The sequence below is a fragment of the Mobula hypostoma genome, chromosome 13 (genome assembly GCF_963921235.1).
Source record: "Mobula hypostoma chromosome 13, sMobHyp1.1, whole genome shotgun sequence".
In the NCBI taxonomy this organism is placed as follows: domain Eukaryota; kingdom Metazoa; phylum Chordata; class Chondrichthyes; order Myliobatiformes; family Myliobatidae; genus Mobula; species Mobula hypostoma.
In genome coordinates this window covers 55,511,059-55,529,235 of record NC_086109.1, presented here as the reverse complement: position 1 = coordinate 55,529,235, position 18,177 = coordinate 55,511,059, and the positions used below count along the sequence as shown (strand labels likewise).

Here is an 18,177-nt window from a genome sequence, read left to right as displayed (position 1 = left end):
TGCGACTGCCAACTTGATTACTTCTCGCGAATTTTGGGCTGTCCCATAGAGTGGAAAAGCTATCATCCAAATTCTCTCACTTTCTGTAATTCCTCTCCTACTCCATTCTAGCTGAGTGATGAGAAATGTTGGCTAATGAATATATAGAGGGTACTACATAAGCTAGGTAGCAACATCCCGTCCAATTTCTCACCGTGATAATTCCCTTGTCATTATAAGTCCCTGAGAGCCATGGATATGCCTTCTTACCACATACCCAATAAGTTCCATTAACAGCGTACAGAGGGGGATCAGTCCTAATATCTGTACAAGAGCTATTTCCCAAAAAAGTTTCCTCCTTTCCTCCAGTACGGCAATAACAGATCCCATTTACCTTACTTAGGGTATGGGCAAGTTATATAGAACAGGGGTCCCCAACCTTTTTCGCACTGCGGACCGGTTTCATATTGACAATATTCTTGCGGCGGGGGGGGCAGTGGGTGGGTGGTAGGGTTGCCAAACGAACAAGAGTAGCAGTCGAATATGTTGGGTTTACCCCAAGAAAGACTACAATGACCATGAAGCCTTGCACAGGCACCAGTGCGCATGCGTGATTTGCGCATGTGTGTACGTGCCAGTTTTTTTCTACAAATCGTTTTTGGTGATTCTGTTCGGGGGGGTGTTAATCACGAATACAATATAGGTGATAAGTGGCTAATACACTCAATTTCGTTTCTAAAAGGGTTTATCTAACAAATATAATATTAAACACACAGCGCATATTTTCCTCGCATGAATATAGCGATAAGTCAATTATCAGGGGAGCTTGAAGTAAGTGTTGAACGAACTTCCAGTAGAAGTGGTAGAGGCAGGTTCGGTATTATAATTTAAAGAAAAATTGGATAGGTATATAGACAGGAAAGGAATGGCGGGTTATGGGCTGAGTGCAAGTCGGTGGGACTAGGTGAGAGTAGCGTTCGGCACGGACTAGAAGGGCAGAGATTGCCCGTTTCCGTGCTGTAATTGTTATATGGTTATATAAGTCAATAGCATCATAATATTTTAAGTAAAGTTTGGATATTCAAACACACAGCATGAACATGTAACCCGTATGAACATGTAAAATCATTGCAACACACCAATATCGCTGAATCAGTGGGAGCCCTGGGCTTGTTTTCCTGCAACAAGACAGTCCTATCAAGGGGTGATGGGAGACAGCGATACTCAAAGGAGGTTCCTTATGTCCAGTCTATTCCGCAATTTAGTTTTCGTTGCATTCATTGCAGAGATATGTTGGAAATAGAAGCAACGTTTTCAGTGCTTTTGTGGCTATCTCAGGATATTTAGCCTTGACTTTGATCCAGAATGCCGGCAGAGATGTTATGTCAAACATACTTTTCAGCCCGCTGTCATTTACAAGCTCGAGGAGTTATCTCTTTCCCGCGCTGACGTGGATGATGCGTGCGTAATGACCTCGCATGTATTCAAGCTCAACAGTGGGTGTGACAGGGAATGAGGAAAGGTGAAGCTGACTCCTATCGCCAAATCATATCGTTTCCTCGCGGCCGGGTAGCGCATGCTTTGCGGCCCAGTACCAGTCCATGGCCCGGTAGTTGGGGACCGCTGCTATAGAAGGTCTCTCAACCACTTCTGTAGGTATTCGTAAATGCCATCCCTTAAAACAGAGGCACCCACAATTCTGGGTTGTTTTACATCCTGATATCCACCATTGATCCAAAAATGGGTCTGAGGATTTACTCAGAGTATTCATAAATCTCACAGATGACATCTCACTACTATTCAAAGGTACTCCTTCCAAGGGCATTCCTGACTCCGCATGCTGGGGTAACCTGGCACATATGCAACAAGCCGACTGCCTTATTTGTTCTGCGTATGTGTGGCATAGAGAAAGGAAAGTATTCCTTTGGAGACTTGGGGTGCATAGTACAAAAAGTAACATTAGTCCAGTCATCATGATATTATTCCTCTTCATTCCTCTTACTTCCTTAACGACGGGTTCACAGTCAGTTCGATGAATCCACCTTGATTGCCCTTCCACCTTCATGGCCATGGGTATGGTCAGCAGCACCTGATAGGGTCCTTTCCACCGAGTGTCCAATTTCTTTCTGTCCCAATTTTTTATCAAGACAAAGTCTCCAGGATTGACAGTGCGATAGTCCCCTTTAGCTTGATCCTCGTCCTCTTGGTGGGCCTGGTGAACCTGTGAATGCAAGCTTTGGAGAGTTTTAGTTAACTTGTATAAATATTTTCCCATCTCCTCTCCTAAGGTATGCATGTCCATCCTTTCAGGAAGGGGAGGTCGGGCCAGTTCCGACCCCCATGGGGTTTGCATGGGCTTCCCATAGATAATCTCGACGGGGGATAACTCCGTTTTAGCCGAATGTGTGATTCTCATGTGGAACAAGGCCAGAGGTAAAACCTGAAGCCAGGTTAGCCAGTTTCTTGCATAAGCTTAGTTAGCTTATTCCTTAAGGTTCCATTTGCTCGTTCCACTATACCAGCTGCTCTTGGATGGTGAGCACAGTGAAATTGCTGTTTTATTGCTAGTTCTTTTACAGATTTTCTCATTTATCTTAGCAATAAAATGAGGTCCATTGTCTGAGCTTATTGATTCAGGTAATCCATAAGGGGGAATCACTTCTCTTAATAATATTTTTACAACAGTACCGCAAGGCTCAGTGCTGGGACCCCAGTTGTTTACAATATATATTAATGACTTGGATGAGGGAATTAAATGCAACATCTCCAAGTTTGCGGATGACACGAAGCTGGGTGGCAGTGTTAGCAGTGAGGAGGATGCTAAGAGGATGCAGGGTGACTTGGATAGGTTGGGTGAGTGGGCAAATGCATGGCAGATGCAATTTAATGTGGATAAATGTGAAGTTATCCACTTTGGTGGCAAAAATAGGAAAACAGATTATTATCTGAATGGTGGCCGATTAGGAAAAGGGGAGGTGCAACGAGACCTGGGTGTCATTATACACCAGTCATTGAAAGTGGGCATGCAGGTACAGCAGGCGGTGAAAAAGGCGAATGGTATGCTGGCATTTATAGCGAGAGGATTCGAGTACAGGAGCAGGGAGGTACTACTGCAGTTGTACAAGGCCTTGGTGAGACCACACCTGGAGTATTGTGTGCAGTTTTGGTCCCCTAATCTGAGGAAAGACATCTTTGCCATAGAGGGAGTACAAAGAAGGTTCACCAGATTGATTCCTGGGATGGCAGGACTTTCATATGAAGAAAGACTGGATGAATTGGGCTTGTACTCGTTGGAATTTAGAAGATTGAGGGGGAATCTGATTGAAACGTATAAGATCCTAAAGGGATTGGACAGGCTAGATGCAGGAAGATTGTTCCCGATGTTGGGGAAGTCCAGAACGAGGGGTCACAGTTTGAGGATTGAGGGGAAGCCTTTTAGGACCGAGATTAGGAAAAACTTCTTCACACAGAGAGTGGTGAATCTGTGGAATTCTCTGCCACAGGAAACTGTTGAGGCCAGTTCATTGGCTATATTTAAGAGGGAGTTAGATATGGCCCTTGTGGCTACGGGGGTCGGGGGTATGGAGGGAAGGCTGGGGCGGGGTTCTGAGTTGGACGATCAGCCATGATCATAATAAATGGCGGTGCAGGCTCGAAGGGCCGAATGGCCTACTCCTGCACCTATTTTCTATGTTTCTATTATCAGTAGTGGGTAGAGCCTCTATCTGCTAAATACATCTACTATTACCAAGCAATATCTTCAACGATGTACTCTAGGTAGTTCTGTAAGATCAAGTTGCAGACAAGAAAAAGGTCCACCAGGCAAGGGGGTAGTTCCAGAAACACAAGGCATTCCCTTTCCAGCATTTGTTTTTTTTCACATGCTGTGGCTCGCTTTTCAACTGCTTGCTGGAAATCAGGGCACCACCGCCACCAAGATATTAACCATTCCCTCCTTGCCCAAGTGTGTACAATTATTTACATGATCTATCAAGATAGATAAGAACACAGAGGGAACACAAACCTGTCCCGCGGGGGTCACCCATAAATTGGTCCGAGGTTCAAGGTGGCAACCCATTTGGGACTGTAGTTTGCCCTCTCCTTCAGGGACGTCCCCCTGCAATTTACGTATTTTCCCCCATATCTGGCATACCCGTCCTTAGGTTTTGTCTGATAAGAACTTGTGAGGCTCCTGAGGGGACTAAAAGTGTGGGGTCCAAGGCTGTCTGTTTTGCTGCTGCACCAGCCCAAGCATTACCCTTAAATATCTCATCAGATTCCCCAGTATGGGCTGCCCAACTAATAATAGCCAAAACTCGAGGTAGCTGTAGAGCGGTGAGTAAGTTGTTTACAAAGGTAGCATTACTAATGGGGGGTGCAGAGGAAGTCAGGAATCATCAGAGTTCTGTAGTCAGGGCATAACGGGAGTTTATGTAAAAGTCCGCACTTTAATCTGTTTGAGATTTCTTTTCCACAGGCCTTTTCATTTTAAAATTCGAAACGTTAATCAAAGAGGATTCCAGCTTACGCTTGTATTTTTGCCTCCTCCAATGAAGCCCTCGTTCAGGCCCTTTTTATTTTGTTCCAAATAGTTGTGGACTCCCTCTTCAAAGTCATCTTCATTTATGACTTGGTATTGTTTTTTAAGGTCTTCTACAAAGAATTGGTTCTGTAGTGGATTCTTCAAAATCAGAACTGAGTATGCTGTCCAGCTCTTGGCTCCATCCCTCCCCCTCCTGTCTTCTCCTATCATTTTGGATCTCCCCCTCCCGCTCCAACTTTCAAATCCCTTACTCACTCTTCCTTCAGTTAGTCCTGACGAAGGGTCTCGGCCTGAAACGTCGACTGCACCTCTTCCTAGAGATGCTGCCTGGCCTGCTGTGTTCACCAGCAACTTTTATGTGTGATGCTGTTAGACTAGTCTGTTGCTAAGATTCAGGAATGAGTCAGAGCAAGTAGCTCAGCATTCTGGGTGGAGACAGCTGCTGCTGCAAAGGAGACTTGCTCAATTACTTCACTGTCGTCACTTACCGCATAGCCAGAACATCGTTTTCCTGCTGGATCCACAAAAGAGCTTCCATCCTCATAAAACGTTGCCCCAGGCTTGAGGGGGTATTGCAGAAGGGATGGGAGAGTCTGTCCTTCTTTCATGGTGGGGGGGGGGGGGGTTTGCAGTTGGTGTGACCGACTTCATGGCCTGAAATTGCCCAGAGATGGGGTACAACGTCTTGGGTTCGGTCAGTATTAAAAGAGTGTCTTACCAGATGTCCTGTCTTTACCTTTGACTCCCTCCAGTATCGGAGTTGGCCCACGGCCAAGTCCCACCAGTCCCCCTCGGTGCTGGAGGTTTGTTTCGTCAGGGTGTAGGCAAGGAACTCAGGCTCTTTGGCTTGAACCCAGGGCAAAGCCTGACGGTGGTATGGGGAACCACCAGTCCTGTCTGTCGCCAAAGGAAATCTGGAACTTCAGCCAGTAATACTTTATACTTTATTGTCGCCAAACAATTGATACTAGAACGTACAATCATCACAGCGATATTTGATTCTGCACTTCCCGCTCCCTGGATTACAAATATTAAATATTAAAAATGGTAAAAATTAGTAAATATTAAAAATTAATGCACTGCCCCCTCTTCCTTTAACCTTTCCAATCACCGTGACTGGGAACTTCTGTCCCTCGGGGTGCATAATACTGGTTTTCCTCAGTGGAGCACCCTGTAGGATCATAGCACAGAGTCACATGAGGGTCTGCCTCTGGCAGAGGGGGTTCAAATGTAGCGGAGTCCAAATTAAGTGCCCACCACTGGAGGGTTGGTTGTTCGCTAGTCCCAGGGTGATACCCTTGTCCATGCATAGAATCTCGATTTCCAATGGACAGAGCAAATCTCACTCTGCTAGATTACACCCCAGACTGGTGGTGACTGTAAATTAAACCTCACACTGGGTCCCCTTGGAATTTCACCTGCAGTGGCTGGGTACGTGAATACATACGTTCTGTGCCTTCGAACCCAGAGTGATTGTAGCGTCTGACAGCCGGTCCCTTTTCTTATACCATTATAAACGGAATTAGAATTGCAGCATCTTGCAATATTATATTGGGCTCTTCCTGAGGGGTGGTACTCACGGTAGGAAACATCCTTCTTCCTGCTGAACATATTCACCTTTAATGTTAGTTCCCTTCGGGGTTGATCGGGATTCGAAAGCTGGGTCCCAGTAATATGTCAAAGCTCATCGCATTTGATTTCGGTCATTGTCAGGCCAATCCATATTATTAGTTTTAATCCTGTTGGCTAATTTAGTTGGTAAACACTTGAGCAGTAGGGGATTAAACTGGGGGAACAGATTCCCATTATTAAAGTCTTGGTTTCCTGCGAAAGTGCCGTTGCAGGCCATAAATCGCTCCCAATAGCCTGGTCCCAATTTCCCAGGCTTAGGTTTGCATTCAAGTACTTTAGTGATATTTACAGGTTGTTGGAGAGCCTTTTCCAAGGCTTGAATAATCCGGTCTGTCTGTTCATTCTCATTATGGATTCCCACTGGTAACTCCTGATAAGTTTGCTGTCTTAATTCTGCCTTCCATTTCCACCCCTCATCAGATGAGAGAATCATGCAGCAAAGACTAAATAAATCTTGCGGGGTCGCAGTACTATACATTTGTATAGTACTGCGGACATACCAAGCAAACTGTGCTGTTTTTTCTTTTCCATTGGGAGCCTGATTCATGATCGTTACCATCTTTTGAGGCTTCCAGGGTGCATACAAGAGTTACTGAGGGCTGTCCCTCCTCGGCTGCTCGTGGACTGGGCAGCATTTGGGTAGGCAATTGTCTCTGTGGAGCCCTTAACTCTGGGGTTTTATTGGATTCTTCTCTCCGTCTCAGAATAATCCTTTTCCCTTTCTGATTCTCAGGGTATAGAGAGCCTTCTCTTCCCTGCCACTGCTGTTTTACCCGGGCGGCTACCGTATTTGAGTACCGGGAGGATTGGGGTTCGGAAGCACTGGGTGCACTTGGCCTCTGGTAAGGTGGGGGATGAGGTGGGTGCCCAATCCTCATCGTGGTCACTGTCCTTAAACAGGGTCAGTATGCCAGATATGGGTTCGGGATCTAGATCTTTGCATATGGCACTGCCGATTTTAAACCTTCCTGTCTGTCCATATCTGCTTTTGCCTGTTTTCTTTGTTTCTCGTTCTCTCTTTTTTTCTCCCTTCTACTCATTAGCACTCCACTCCGCCTGCAGTGTCTCCCAACTCTTGGGAGTCCCCTCTGCCGTACATACCTCTATCTCTTTATCACATGCATTATTCCTCCAGCTGGCCAGTAAGGTACCATTCCATTTAGTATAGGTTCTACCTTTCCATTCTTTAATCAATAATTTCCACTTTTTACTGCAATTCTTTTCCCAAATTAAATTTACTGCTTGTTTCCCCTGGTGGCCACACTGTTTCCCTAGTTTCTTTGTTAGTGCTGCACTTAACATCCCGAGGTCCTTTTCTTATCCGGTATTCGTTCACACATAGCTGTATCAAGGGCCTGTGCCATTATTGCCCTTATCAGTTGTCTTATTTATCAAGTCAAGTCAAGTATATAGCACATTTAAAAACAACCCACGTTGACCAAAGTGCTGTACAAAGTAAAGCAAGTAGCCAAAATCACAAATATACAAAACACAGACAAACCAATGAGACAAACAGCTTATAGACACAAAATACACGACCCAAGGGCCTAGGCACAAGTCACTGGGTGAGAAATTTAGCCAGCCTGCCTCCCTCTTAATCAATTTCAACCAGCCATATTATCAGAAGGCAGCTGATATGGTCAAATCCGTCAGGTAGCGGTGGCCGCCTCTCCTGACCGGGGTCCTCAGTCCCGACTCTTTCCTTAGGAACAATACAGCATACCCAATGTCACCCGCAGCCTTTAATTCTCACAAAAGCTGCTAGCCTGTTTTCCGCTAATACTCGCAAAAAAAACCAACTCTCACGTACTCTGGAGGCCTTTCCTCCTTTATCCTGAACTTGTCTCATTAAATTTCAACTTCCCATATTTCTGCTGCTAAGGTGAGAATTTTACCGGGCTACCAGTCTCGTATTACTTACAATTTCAACCGGCCATCTCTTGAGACATGCGCAACCCCCTTTCCAATTCATCAAATTTCAACCGGCCATATCCTGTCAGCAATGTAAAAGAGACAACTGCTTACCTTAAATTCTGTATCCAAACAGGTCATCCGATCCCGTCAAGGTACCAGTCCCAGTGGACGAGAGGCAAAAATGCTTGGTCGGACACGAGGTAAACTACCTCGGGGTGCCTGCCACTCAAATTGTGTTCGATTCAAGCTCGCTGTCACTTACGCAGCCCAGAGAGACGTTCCCTATTTTGGGATCCGAGTCACGGCACCAAATGTAAACGTAACTTTGCTGGATCAAATAACGACAGCACAAAAAGATCATTACTTATCTTTTCACCCGTTTATTTCTTCGAGCTCAGCCGGTGAGTGAACTTGGACCCGACATCAGGGAGAGACCCTTTCTCATCTCCCCGGCGGTTCTACAAGTTCACTGCCCGATGTCAGAATTGTCAGAAGTTATAAGGCCACCGATACAAAAGAACAATCAGTTTGATAACCATTCCGGTCAAGTCAATGGATTATTGATACAAAAGTACAATCAATTTGTTAGACACTCCAGCCACCTTAATTAAAGAAGAGAATGTCCTACCTGGTTTGCTGGAGCCACAACTTAATTACAAAGGTAGGAACATCCATCAGATTTGTGCTTTAATTAAAGGAATATTCTGTCTAATTTTCATCAGGTACTGCTTTTTGTCAAAATCAAAAGATGTGAAAAGCCCAGAGACATCTTATGTGGATCTGGGCAAACTTTAATTATCTTGCTCCAAAGAAAGCAGCTATGAGACATTATTCAAACACACTGCAGTCACAGACATAGTCAGTACTGAATCCATTGTTTACAGGAATCTGAGAATCCCCTATTCCCTTAAATCTGATCAATATCCACTACTTTCTGTAGGATTTTCTGTTCAAGGGCATTGGTGTTTCCATACCAAGCTGTGGGGCAGCCTATCAATATACTCTCCGACCGCACATCTATAAAAATTTGTCTTAAGTTTCAGATGTCATGCCAAATCTTCACAAACTCCTAAGGAAGTAGAGGCACTGACATACTTTCTTTCCATTTATACTTGTGTGCTGGGCCCGGGAAAGGTCCTTTGAAATGATAACTTTGAGGAATTTAAAGTCGCTAACCCTCTTCACCTCTGATCCTTCGATGAAGACTGGTTCAAGGATCTCTGGTTTCCTCCTCTTGAGTTCAATAATCAGCTCCTTTGTCTTGCTGGCATTGAATAAGAGGTTGTTGTGGTGGCAGTCAGCCAGATTTTCAACCTCTTTCATATATGCTGATTTGTTACTACCTTTGATTCAGCCTATTACCAGCAAACTTGAAAATGGCATTGGAGCTGTGCTTGGCCACACAGTCATGTGTAATGCGAGTAGATTGAAGGCTGAGCACACAGCCTTGTGGTGCACCTGTGCTGATGGAGATTGTGGAGGTGGTGGTGTCAATCTGAACTGACTAGGGTCAAGTAAGGAAATCGAGGATTCAGTTGCGCAAGGAAGTATCTACGCCACGGTCTTGAAGCTTTTTGATTAGTTTTGAGGGGATGATGGTATTTAATGCCAAGCTGTATTCAATAAAGAGCATCCTGATGTATGCCTCTTTGCTATCCAGATGTTCCAGAGTTGGGTGAAGAGTCAATGAGATGGCATCTGCTGTGGATCTGTTGCACCGCTAGACAAATTGGAGCAAATTCAATTTACTTGTCAGGCAGGAGTTGATATGTTTCATCACCAACCTCTCGAAACACTTCATTACTGTGGATGTAAGTGCTACTGGATGATAGCTATTGAAGCAGGTTACCATACCATGCACAGGTACAATTATTTAAACAGGTAGGTACCTCAGACTGCTGAAGCAGAGATTAAAAATCTCAGTAAGCTCTCCAGCCATTTGATCAACACAGGTCTTTAGTATTTGGTAGCTACCCCATCTGGGCTGAATGCTTTTCATGTGTTTACCCTCCTGTAGGATGATTGCGTGTCAGCCTCAGAGATTGATATCTCAGTTTGGGAGCTGTGGAAATTTGTGTTGGTTCCTCCGTGTTTTTAATGGTCAAAGCAAGCATAGAAGGCTTTTGAGCTCACCTGGAAGTGAAGCTCTGTTGTCACTAAGTCTTGAATGCTATCACTTTTATAAGAACTGTTGAGCATCCTTCGTTTATTTAAGTTTAGTCCAGAATTGCCATTTTACCCACGAGATGGCATTCCGGAGATTGTGCCTGGACCTCATGTAAATTTATTGGTAGCCAGACTTAAATGCTTCTGATCTCGTCCTTGCAGATTGTATGTCTCATTGTTCATCCAGGGCTTCTGGTTGGGGAACACTCTGGATGATTTAGTGGGGATACACTCGTCTGCAACTATTTTTATGAAGTCCATGACATTCATTCATATCCACAGATGACTCCTTCAACCTAGCCCAGTCCACCGACTCGAAGCAATCCTGTATAGCCTTTCCTCTGCCTCTGGCAACCAACCCTTTGTTGTTTTAATCTCTGGAGCCTTACTCTTTAGCCTCTGTCTGTACGTAGGTAGGAGAAGGACAGCCAAGTAATCAGATTTCCCGAAATGCGGTCTGAGCATGGAACGGTAAGCATTCCTTATCTTAGTAGACCAGTTTTTGGTGTGATGGGACCTTTGGTGCTACAGGTTATATGCAGATAGTACAGGTTTCCCCTGCCATCCGAAGGTAGAGCATTCCTATGAAACGGTTCGTAAGCCGAAATGTCGTAAAGCAAAGAAGCAATTGCCATTTATTTATATGAGAAAATTTTGTGAGCATTCGCAGACCCAAAAATAACCTACCAAATCATGCCAAATAAAATGCAGGTTCTTTTTTAACATTTGAGAATAAATTGGACATATACATGGATGGGAGGAGTATGGAGAGATATGGTCCGTCTGCAGGTCAGTGGGACTAGGCAGAAAAGGGTTTGGCACAGCCAAGAAGGGCCAAAAGGCCTGTTTCTGTGCTGTAGTTTTTCTATGGTTTCTAACACATAAAACCTAAAATAACAGTAAGATATAGTAAAAGCAGGAATGATATGATAAATACACAGCCTATATAAAGTAAAAATACCTTTCCACAATCATTACTGCACTGTTTGCCGAAGCAAAAATCTCACGCAAGTGCTGTCGGCAGAAAGTCTCACGCAAGCGCTGTTGGCAAAAACACTCTCTCCAGTAACCTTAAAGCTATGAAGCTGCCAAATCATACCAAATAACATGTAAAAATACACAGTCTATATAAAGTAGGAATAATGTATGTACAGTGTAGTATCACTTACTCGAATTGGGACAGTGCAGAGCACACTGATGATGGTGTGTTAGGCTGAGTCGGAGTTTGGGTGGTACAGTGGTCCCCACCCTCCGGGCCACCAACCGATACATTGCCGCGAGGCACACAGGGGTCCGGCGGTAGTCGGGAGGCAAACAGCACATCTTTAAGAAAAAGGCCGAAATAAACATGCTAATTAATTAGGTGCTGCCCGGCACGTAATTGTCGGCCCAGATCAGTGCCGATTGCCGATTGCATTGCCTTTGATCTGGGCCGACATTTACGTGTGGGGCGGCACCTAATTAATTAGCATGTTGATTTCGGCTTTTTTCTTAAAGATGTGCTGTGTGCCTCCCGGCTACTGCTGCATTCCCTGCGAATCGGTGCAGTATCTGTCCGCGGCCTGGGTGTTGGGGTGGTGGGACACTGGGGTGACATCTCGTCGTCTGTTTCCATTAGAGCAGGCAGCTCATCTTCTCCTATGACTGCCCGCCTCGATGTGGAAGGTCGCGGTTCGTCGTCTGCTGTGGCTGATGTGGAAGGCTTCCTTGACTGCTGAGCCTGGCGCATTTTTCTATCACACAGTTCTTTAATAAGGACTGAAACCATTCTACAAATATCCCCTAAACCGACGTACCCTTTCATCTATCAGTTCTTGGTCATGGGATGCCAAAACCTCTTCAACATCTTCTTCGTCAGCTTCCACAAGCCAAACTCACTTAGTCCTTACTTCATTCACCACGATCAAAATGCTTAATTATGTTTAGTTTTACGCTAAGTATAACACCCTTACGAGCTCTTTTAGGCTTTTCTGATACCTTAGAACTCATCTTGCAAACGGCTGCTCACAGGCACGTGTTTAAGCAATGCCGTTCCGAATCTGGGGAGAGCGGCTGAATTTTTTTTCGTAACAGTGAAAACACCTTCTGAAAGCGAAAACAGGGTACTAATGTAGGTCTTTCGTAACAGTGAGGTTTCGTAAAGTGAATGTTTGAAAAGCAGGGGACACCTGTAATTGGGAAGGGATTTCTTTAAATACGCCTAGTTGAAGTCTCTGTGATTTGAAATGCATTAGATTGAACTGTTTCTTGTTTGGTGACAGCATCATGCAGTATCTCAAATGCCTGGTTATAGTCAGTAGTATGTAAGCTCCAGTGAGAATCATGAATGAGAGCTCCTTGGGTAAGTAGACTGTATGACGGTTGATCATTAGGTGTTCAAGATTGGAGCACCATTGAGTGTTTATATGAAACGCACATCTCTACCTTTTGTCTTTTGCGAATCAACAGTTTGGTCCATCCTGTGCATCGAGAAGCCTTCCGGTCTGATCGCCATATCTGGCTTTTTGGGAGTTAGTTGTGTCTCATTTGAACATAGAACATAATAATCTTTTGTTTCCCTTCAATACAACAATCTTACCCTCAAGTCCTCAATTTTGTTCTACAGCAACTGAACATTTGCTAAAAAGATGCTTGATAGAGGGAACCTCCTGCCTCTTGCTATCAGCCTGCCTTGGAGTCCCTCACCCCACCTTGCTTCTAGCAATGGTGATGAACCTTTGGCCATTTAACTGTGCGATATTTGATTGCTTGAGACTTAAGTCTGCTGAGCTCTTCAGAAGGTAGCGAAATTTGTAGTTTATTAAGTCAGTTTGAAAGTACATTACTTAAAAGGAAATTACATTCTGCAGATTACAGTGAGAGTAATCCAAAAGAGGTATATTTAGAAGTGTTGTACATTGTCCACAGAACGTTTCCAGGGTTCACGGGCACCATCTTGGGATAGACCAGTTAGCCTGACTTCAATGGTTGGGAAGATGTTGTAGTCCAGTATTAAAGATGATGTTTCAGGGTACTTGGGGGCACATAATAAAGTAAGCCAAAGTCAACATTGTTTCTTTCAGGGAAAATCTTGCCAGAGAAATCTGTTGGAATTCTTTGAGAAAATAACAAGCAGCATAGATAAAGGAGTGTCAGTGGATATTGTCTTAGATTTTCTGAAGCCCTTTGACAAGGTGTCACACATAAGGCTGATAAGAACCCATGAACCCGTGGTATAACAGGAAAGATACCAGCATGGATAGAGATTGTCTGACTGGCAGGAGGCAAAGACTAGGAATAAAGAGGGCTTATTCTGGTTGGCTGCCTGTGACTTGTGGTGTTGCACAGCGGTTGTTATTGGGACTACTTTCATGTTAAATGTCACTGATTTTGATGATGGAATTGATGGCTTTGTGGCCAAGTTTGTAGACAATACAAAGATAGGTGGAGGGATCAGATAGAGAATCTGCAGAAGGACTTGTCCACATTGGGAAAATAGGCAAAGCAGTGACAGATGGATAACAGTGTAGGGAAGTGTATGGTGCAAGGAATAAAAGTGTGAACTATTTTTTTAAACAAAATGCTTTCTAATCAGAGGTGCAAAGAGACTTGAGAGTTATGCAGAATTCCCTAAAGGTTAACTTGCAGGTTGAATTGGTGGTAGAAGGCAAATGCAATGTTAGCATTCATTTCGAGAGAGCTAGAATATAAGAGAAAGCATGTGATGCTTAGACATTATAAGGCATTGGTCAGACCGTATTTGGAGTATTATGAGCAATTTTGGGTCCCTTATTTAAGAAAAGATATGCTGGCATTGGAGTGGGTCCAGGGCCGTTTCACAAGAACGATTCTGGAATAAAAGGGTTAATTTATGAAGGGTGCTTGATGGCTCTGGGTCTGTACTCACTGGAGTTTAGAAGAAAGAGGATCTCATTGAAACATATTGAATATTGAAGGACCTGGACAGAGTAGATGTGGCGAGTCTGGGTCCAGGGAGCACAACCTCAGAATAGAGGGACATCCATTTAGAACGGAGATGAGGAAGAATTTCTTTAGCCAGAGGGTGGTGAATCTTTGGCATTTATTGCCATGGATGGCTGTGGAGGCCTAATCATTGAGTATAAAGCGAAACTTGAAAGGTTCTTGGTTAGTCATGTTGTCAAAAGTTCAGTGGAGATGGCAGGAGAATAGGGTTGAGATGGATAGTAAATCAGCTATGATGGAATGGTGGAGTAGACTTGATGGACTGAGTGGCCTTTTTCTGCTTCTTTGTCTTATGGTTGTATAGGTACAGTGTTATTCTCCCTTTCAAACTGCATTTTAAAAAAAAGTCATGAGCTTTTCAGGGAATGAACCGTCACCTTCATTTATAATATCCAATATTCAAGATTCAAGTACATTTATTATCAAAGAATGTATAAACTGTACAAATTTGAGATTTGCTTGCTCACAGGTAGCCACAGTGCAAGAAAACTGAAAAGAACTCAATTTAAAGAAGAAGACCAACATTCAATGTGTAAGAGGAAGAAAAGGTGCAAGTCATGCAAACAATTGAAGTGAACAACAGCATTCCTAACTAAAAATGAATCCTCATATCTGAACCCAAGAGCAGCCCTGAGTAGGCCCAAAGTCTCGCTTACCAGTTCATCATATTAGCAGCACAGCGCAGCAGCAGGGGCAGTTTTCATAGCCTCAGTGCCATGGAGATGACCATCGTGGAGAACAAGCCAAATCAGCTCTCATCCCGACTGATACACGGTCTTTTCAGTCTCTCTGCGATGACATTTAAATTAACTCAATGACAGAACAGTGGAACACTCTGCTCCTGGAGAGAGGGGGTGAAGATCACAGAGAACGAGCGGAATTTGCTCTTGCCTCCAGTCTGGGCTGGCATTTAAATTGTCTAAACAACGCAATGTACCTCACACTAGGACCCAGGCACTGCTGCTGCGAAAGGCTCCGGACCCAGATTTTTGTTGCCCTACCCCAAGCTGCTCTCAATCTCTTCAAATCAGCTCGGAGCCCAGAGCAATCCAACCTCGCACCTGAGCCAGTTGCATGAGCATTGAAATCAAATCTCCTTTGCCCGGTCCCTGACTTCTCCTTATAGTGCCCAGAGTGATCCATCCTTGCTTCCAGGACAGCTGTACGGGCATCAGTATCTCCAGCTGCATTGATTCATCCTTTTCACTATTTGGGGCAATTATTTAACACAGTTTACCTCAGAAAAGGTTTTTTAGTGATTTTTTTTTAGATGGACTTCTAAGCCTTTTGACTTCCAGGAAGCTGTCGTGCCTATTCAATAGTGACATCTTAACGGGAAGGTTAAGTTTTGCCTATTGGAAGTAATGGCATGCCAACTGTGCCATAGCTGTTGTATATCCAATTGTGTCTAATTTCAAATGCAATTTGCCTTTTTCGTTTTCATGATGGCCTTCTGTAGGTCATACCTGGATTTCTTATAGGAACCAGGAAGAGGTCTTAGAAGCATCTTATAATCAGAGCAAATATGACAGATGGGGAAACTGGGAAGGGAAGATTCAGAATGGATCATACAGAGCTGAAGGCTGGATGGAAATGGCCGCAAAAAGTGTTAACATTTTTGAGTTCTTTGTGGGTGCAGGAAGGAAACCAGTGCAGTTGTCAGCATACCAGGAGAGAAAAAAGGTTAAAGGAGTAGCCAAATAGGACTGTTTCATGCCCCACAAAAAGACAGATGTACCTTGGGCCCATGTTGATGTCAATTGCCGCACTTTGATCTAGAGTAAACGAGAAGAGTTGAACATAATGTTGAATGTGAGGATGAGTTCAGCAGGTAAATAAATGAATGTGTTAATGGAAGCAAAGTGGATGTGCCTCTGTTCAAGGAATATGTGGAAGGTCTTCAGACCTTCCTCTTGTGGGATGGATGTATGGAGGTATAATATGTCCATGGTGAATATGAGCTGGTTGGGACCTGGAAACTGGCAGCTAATTGAAATGGTGATTGGCAACAACAGTGTCAAGAAAATATATAGAAAGGGATTGGGCCAGATGAGAAAGGATGGAGTCACAGTAGGAAGTAGTCAGGTTGGTGGGATGAGCATGCTGAAATAATACGTTTTCCCAGGTAGTTCCTGTTGTCAATGTTGGCCTCGAGGTAGAAGCAGGTGTGCTCTGCATGGTGAAAAACAATGGCCCAAGCTTCAGTTTAGAGGCTATGGTCCAGAGAATTGAGGATGAATCCAAAAGCTAATGTTTGGTCATTGCAGAACAGAGGTCAGTTCACCTGATTACAGCACCACCATTGTTGTTGGTAGATTTGATGATTATATCAATGATAGTTCAATTGCAGTTATGTTCACTAAGAAGCAATCCTGATATCATCAAACCTGTCAACAATTTGTTTTTAAACGCAAACAACAGGAATTCTGCAGATGCTGGAAATTCAAGCAACATACATCAAAGTTGCTGGTGAACGCAGCAGGCCAAGCAGCATCTATAGGAAGAGGCGCAGTTGACGTTTCAGGCCGAGACCCTTCGTCAGGTCCTAACGAAGGGTCTCGGCCTGAAACGTCGACTGCGCCTCTTCCTATAGATGCTGCTTGGCCTGCTGCGTTCACCAGCAGCTTTGATGTATGTTGCAACAATTTGTTTTAACCATTTGCCAAGGTTAGCTTTACATACAAAGATAAGAAATAGTAGCAGGTGTAGGCCATCTCGTCCCACCAGTCTATTTTGCCATTCATAAATTTTATGGTTGATCTACTACCTCAGAATAATTTTTCTGAACTACTCCCATATCCTTTAGTATGCTGAAATCTATTGATCGCTCCTTTTAAATAACTTTAACAAATAAACCTTGACTGTACTCTAGGATAAACATTTTTTTTTAAATGTATGTCTTTTAAGTTGTAGGTGTAATTCCTTTCTTACATTTACTCAATTTGCATATTTTGCATGGTCTTCAGAAATCTCTAAACAGTTATGTATCTAAATCCAAAGTTGTTTCTATATTATAAACTGATAAAATGTCGTAAAAATCTCTAAGCAAAATGTCTGTGTAGAAATATTACAAGTGATCTTATTTATTTTTAAATATAGTATTAATTTTCTTTCTCCACAGCAAAACTGTACAATCAAAAGTGGACTGCATTTTGGTGAGTGCATTGTGAAGTTTTTTACAGTTGCTGTCTATGCTGACTTTTCATGCATAGCATTATTTGGTTGCATGGCTTTGATGCAAGATTTTTCTCTGTTCATATGTAAAAAAGACATTGGTGTTGTGCCTCTTTACTTTTGAAATAATCTCAAATAATTCAAATACAAGTAACTGTTTTCAAGTGCACTTGTATATATACATATGTGTATACATATTCAGGATAGAAAATGGATCAGAATATTGAGAAATCTTTGGTCTTTTTCTAGTATTGAAGTGGGATTATTAACTCTGATATGAATCTTCTCTACAATTAGCGTGCAATTAGATTTGCAATCTTAATAGAAGGATGATAACCCCAACTATGCAATGTAATTCAGTTTAATGTTGAGATTAGATTAGGGTCTTTATTTAAGATACAATTTATATGACAAGAAAATGCTAAGTGTATGTTCAATCTGCCCATCTTCATTTCTCATCCTTTCATTTTAAAAATGTTGCAATGCAAGCAATGCAATATATTCAAAAATAACCTCTAATAAACAATACATACAAAACACATTTCTTCAGGTTGAGCCTAATATTTGTAACTAGAAAACACATGAAAAGTTGTACATCTTATGTCTTTTAGACTTTTTTGTTCTCGTGCTTTCTCTCTGAATCAGAATCAGATTTATTATCACTGACATTTGTCATAAAATTTGTTGTTATGCAGCAGCAGTACAGTGCAATACATATGTTACCATAAATTGCAATAAGAATATATAAAATAAAGAAATAGTGCAAAAAGAGAGGAAAATGTTAAGGTGGTGTTCATTGGTTCATA

General features: G+C 43.1%; 1 protein-coding gene across 2 annotated transcripts in view; it reads left to right on the top strand.

Moving 5' to 3' along the window:
* LOC134355599 (DNA-binding protein RFX7-like) overlaps positions 1-18,177 on the top strand; it is a 104,684-nt gene that overhangs the window by 32,417 nt on the left and 54,090 nt on the right. For both annotated transcript variants that reach the window (XM_063065712.1, XM_063065713.1), the window contains exon 2: positions 17,319-17,352. In XM_063065712.1, coding sequence (XP_062921782.1) covers positions 17,319-17,352 — 34 coding nt within the window. The remainder of the gene's footprint in view (positions 1-17,318; positions 17,353-18,177) is intronic.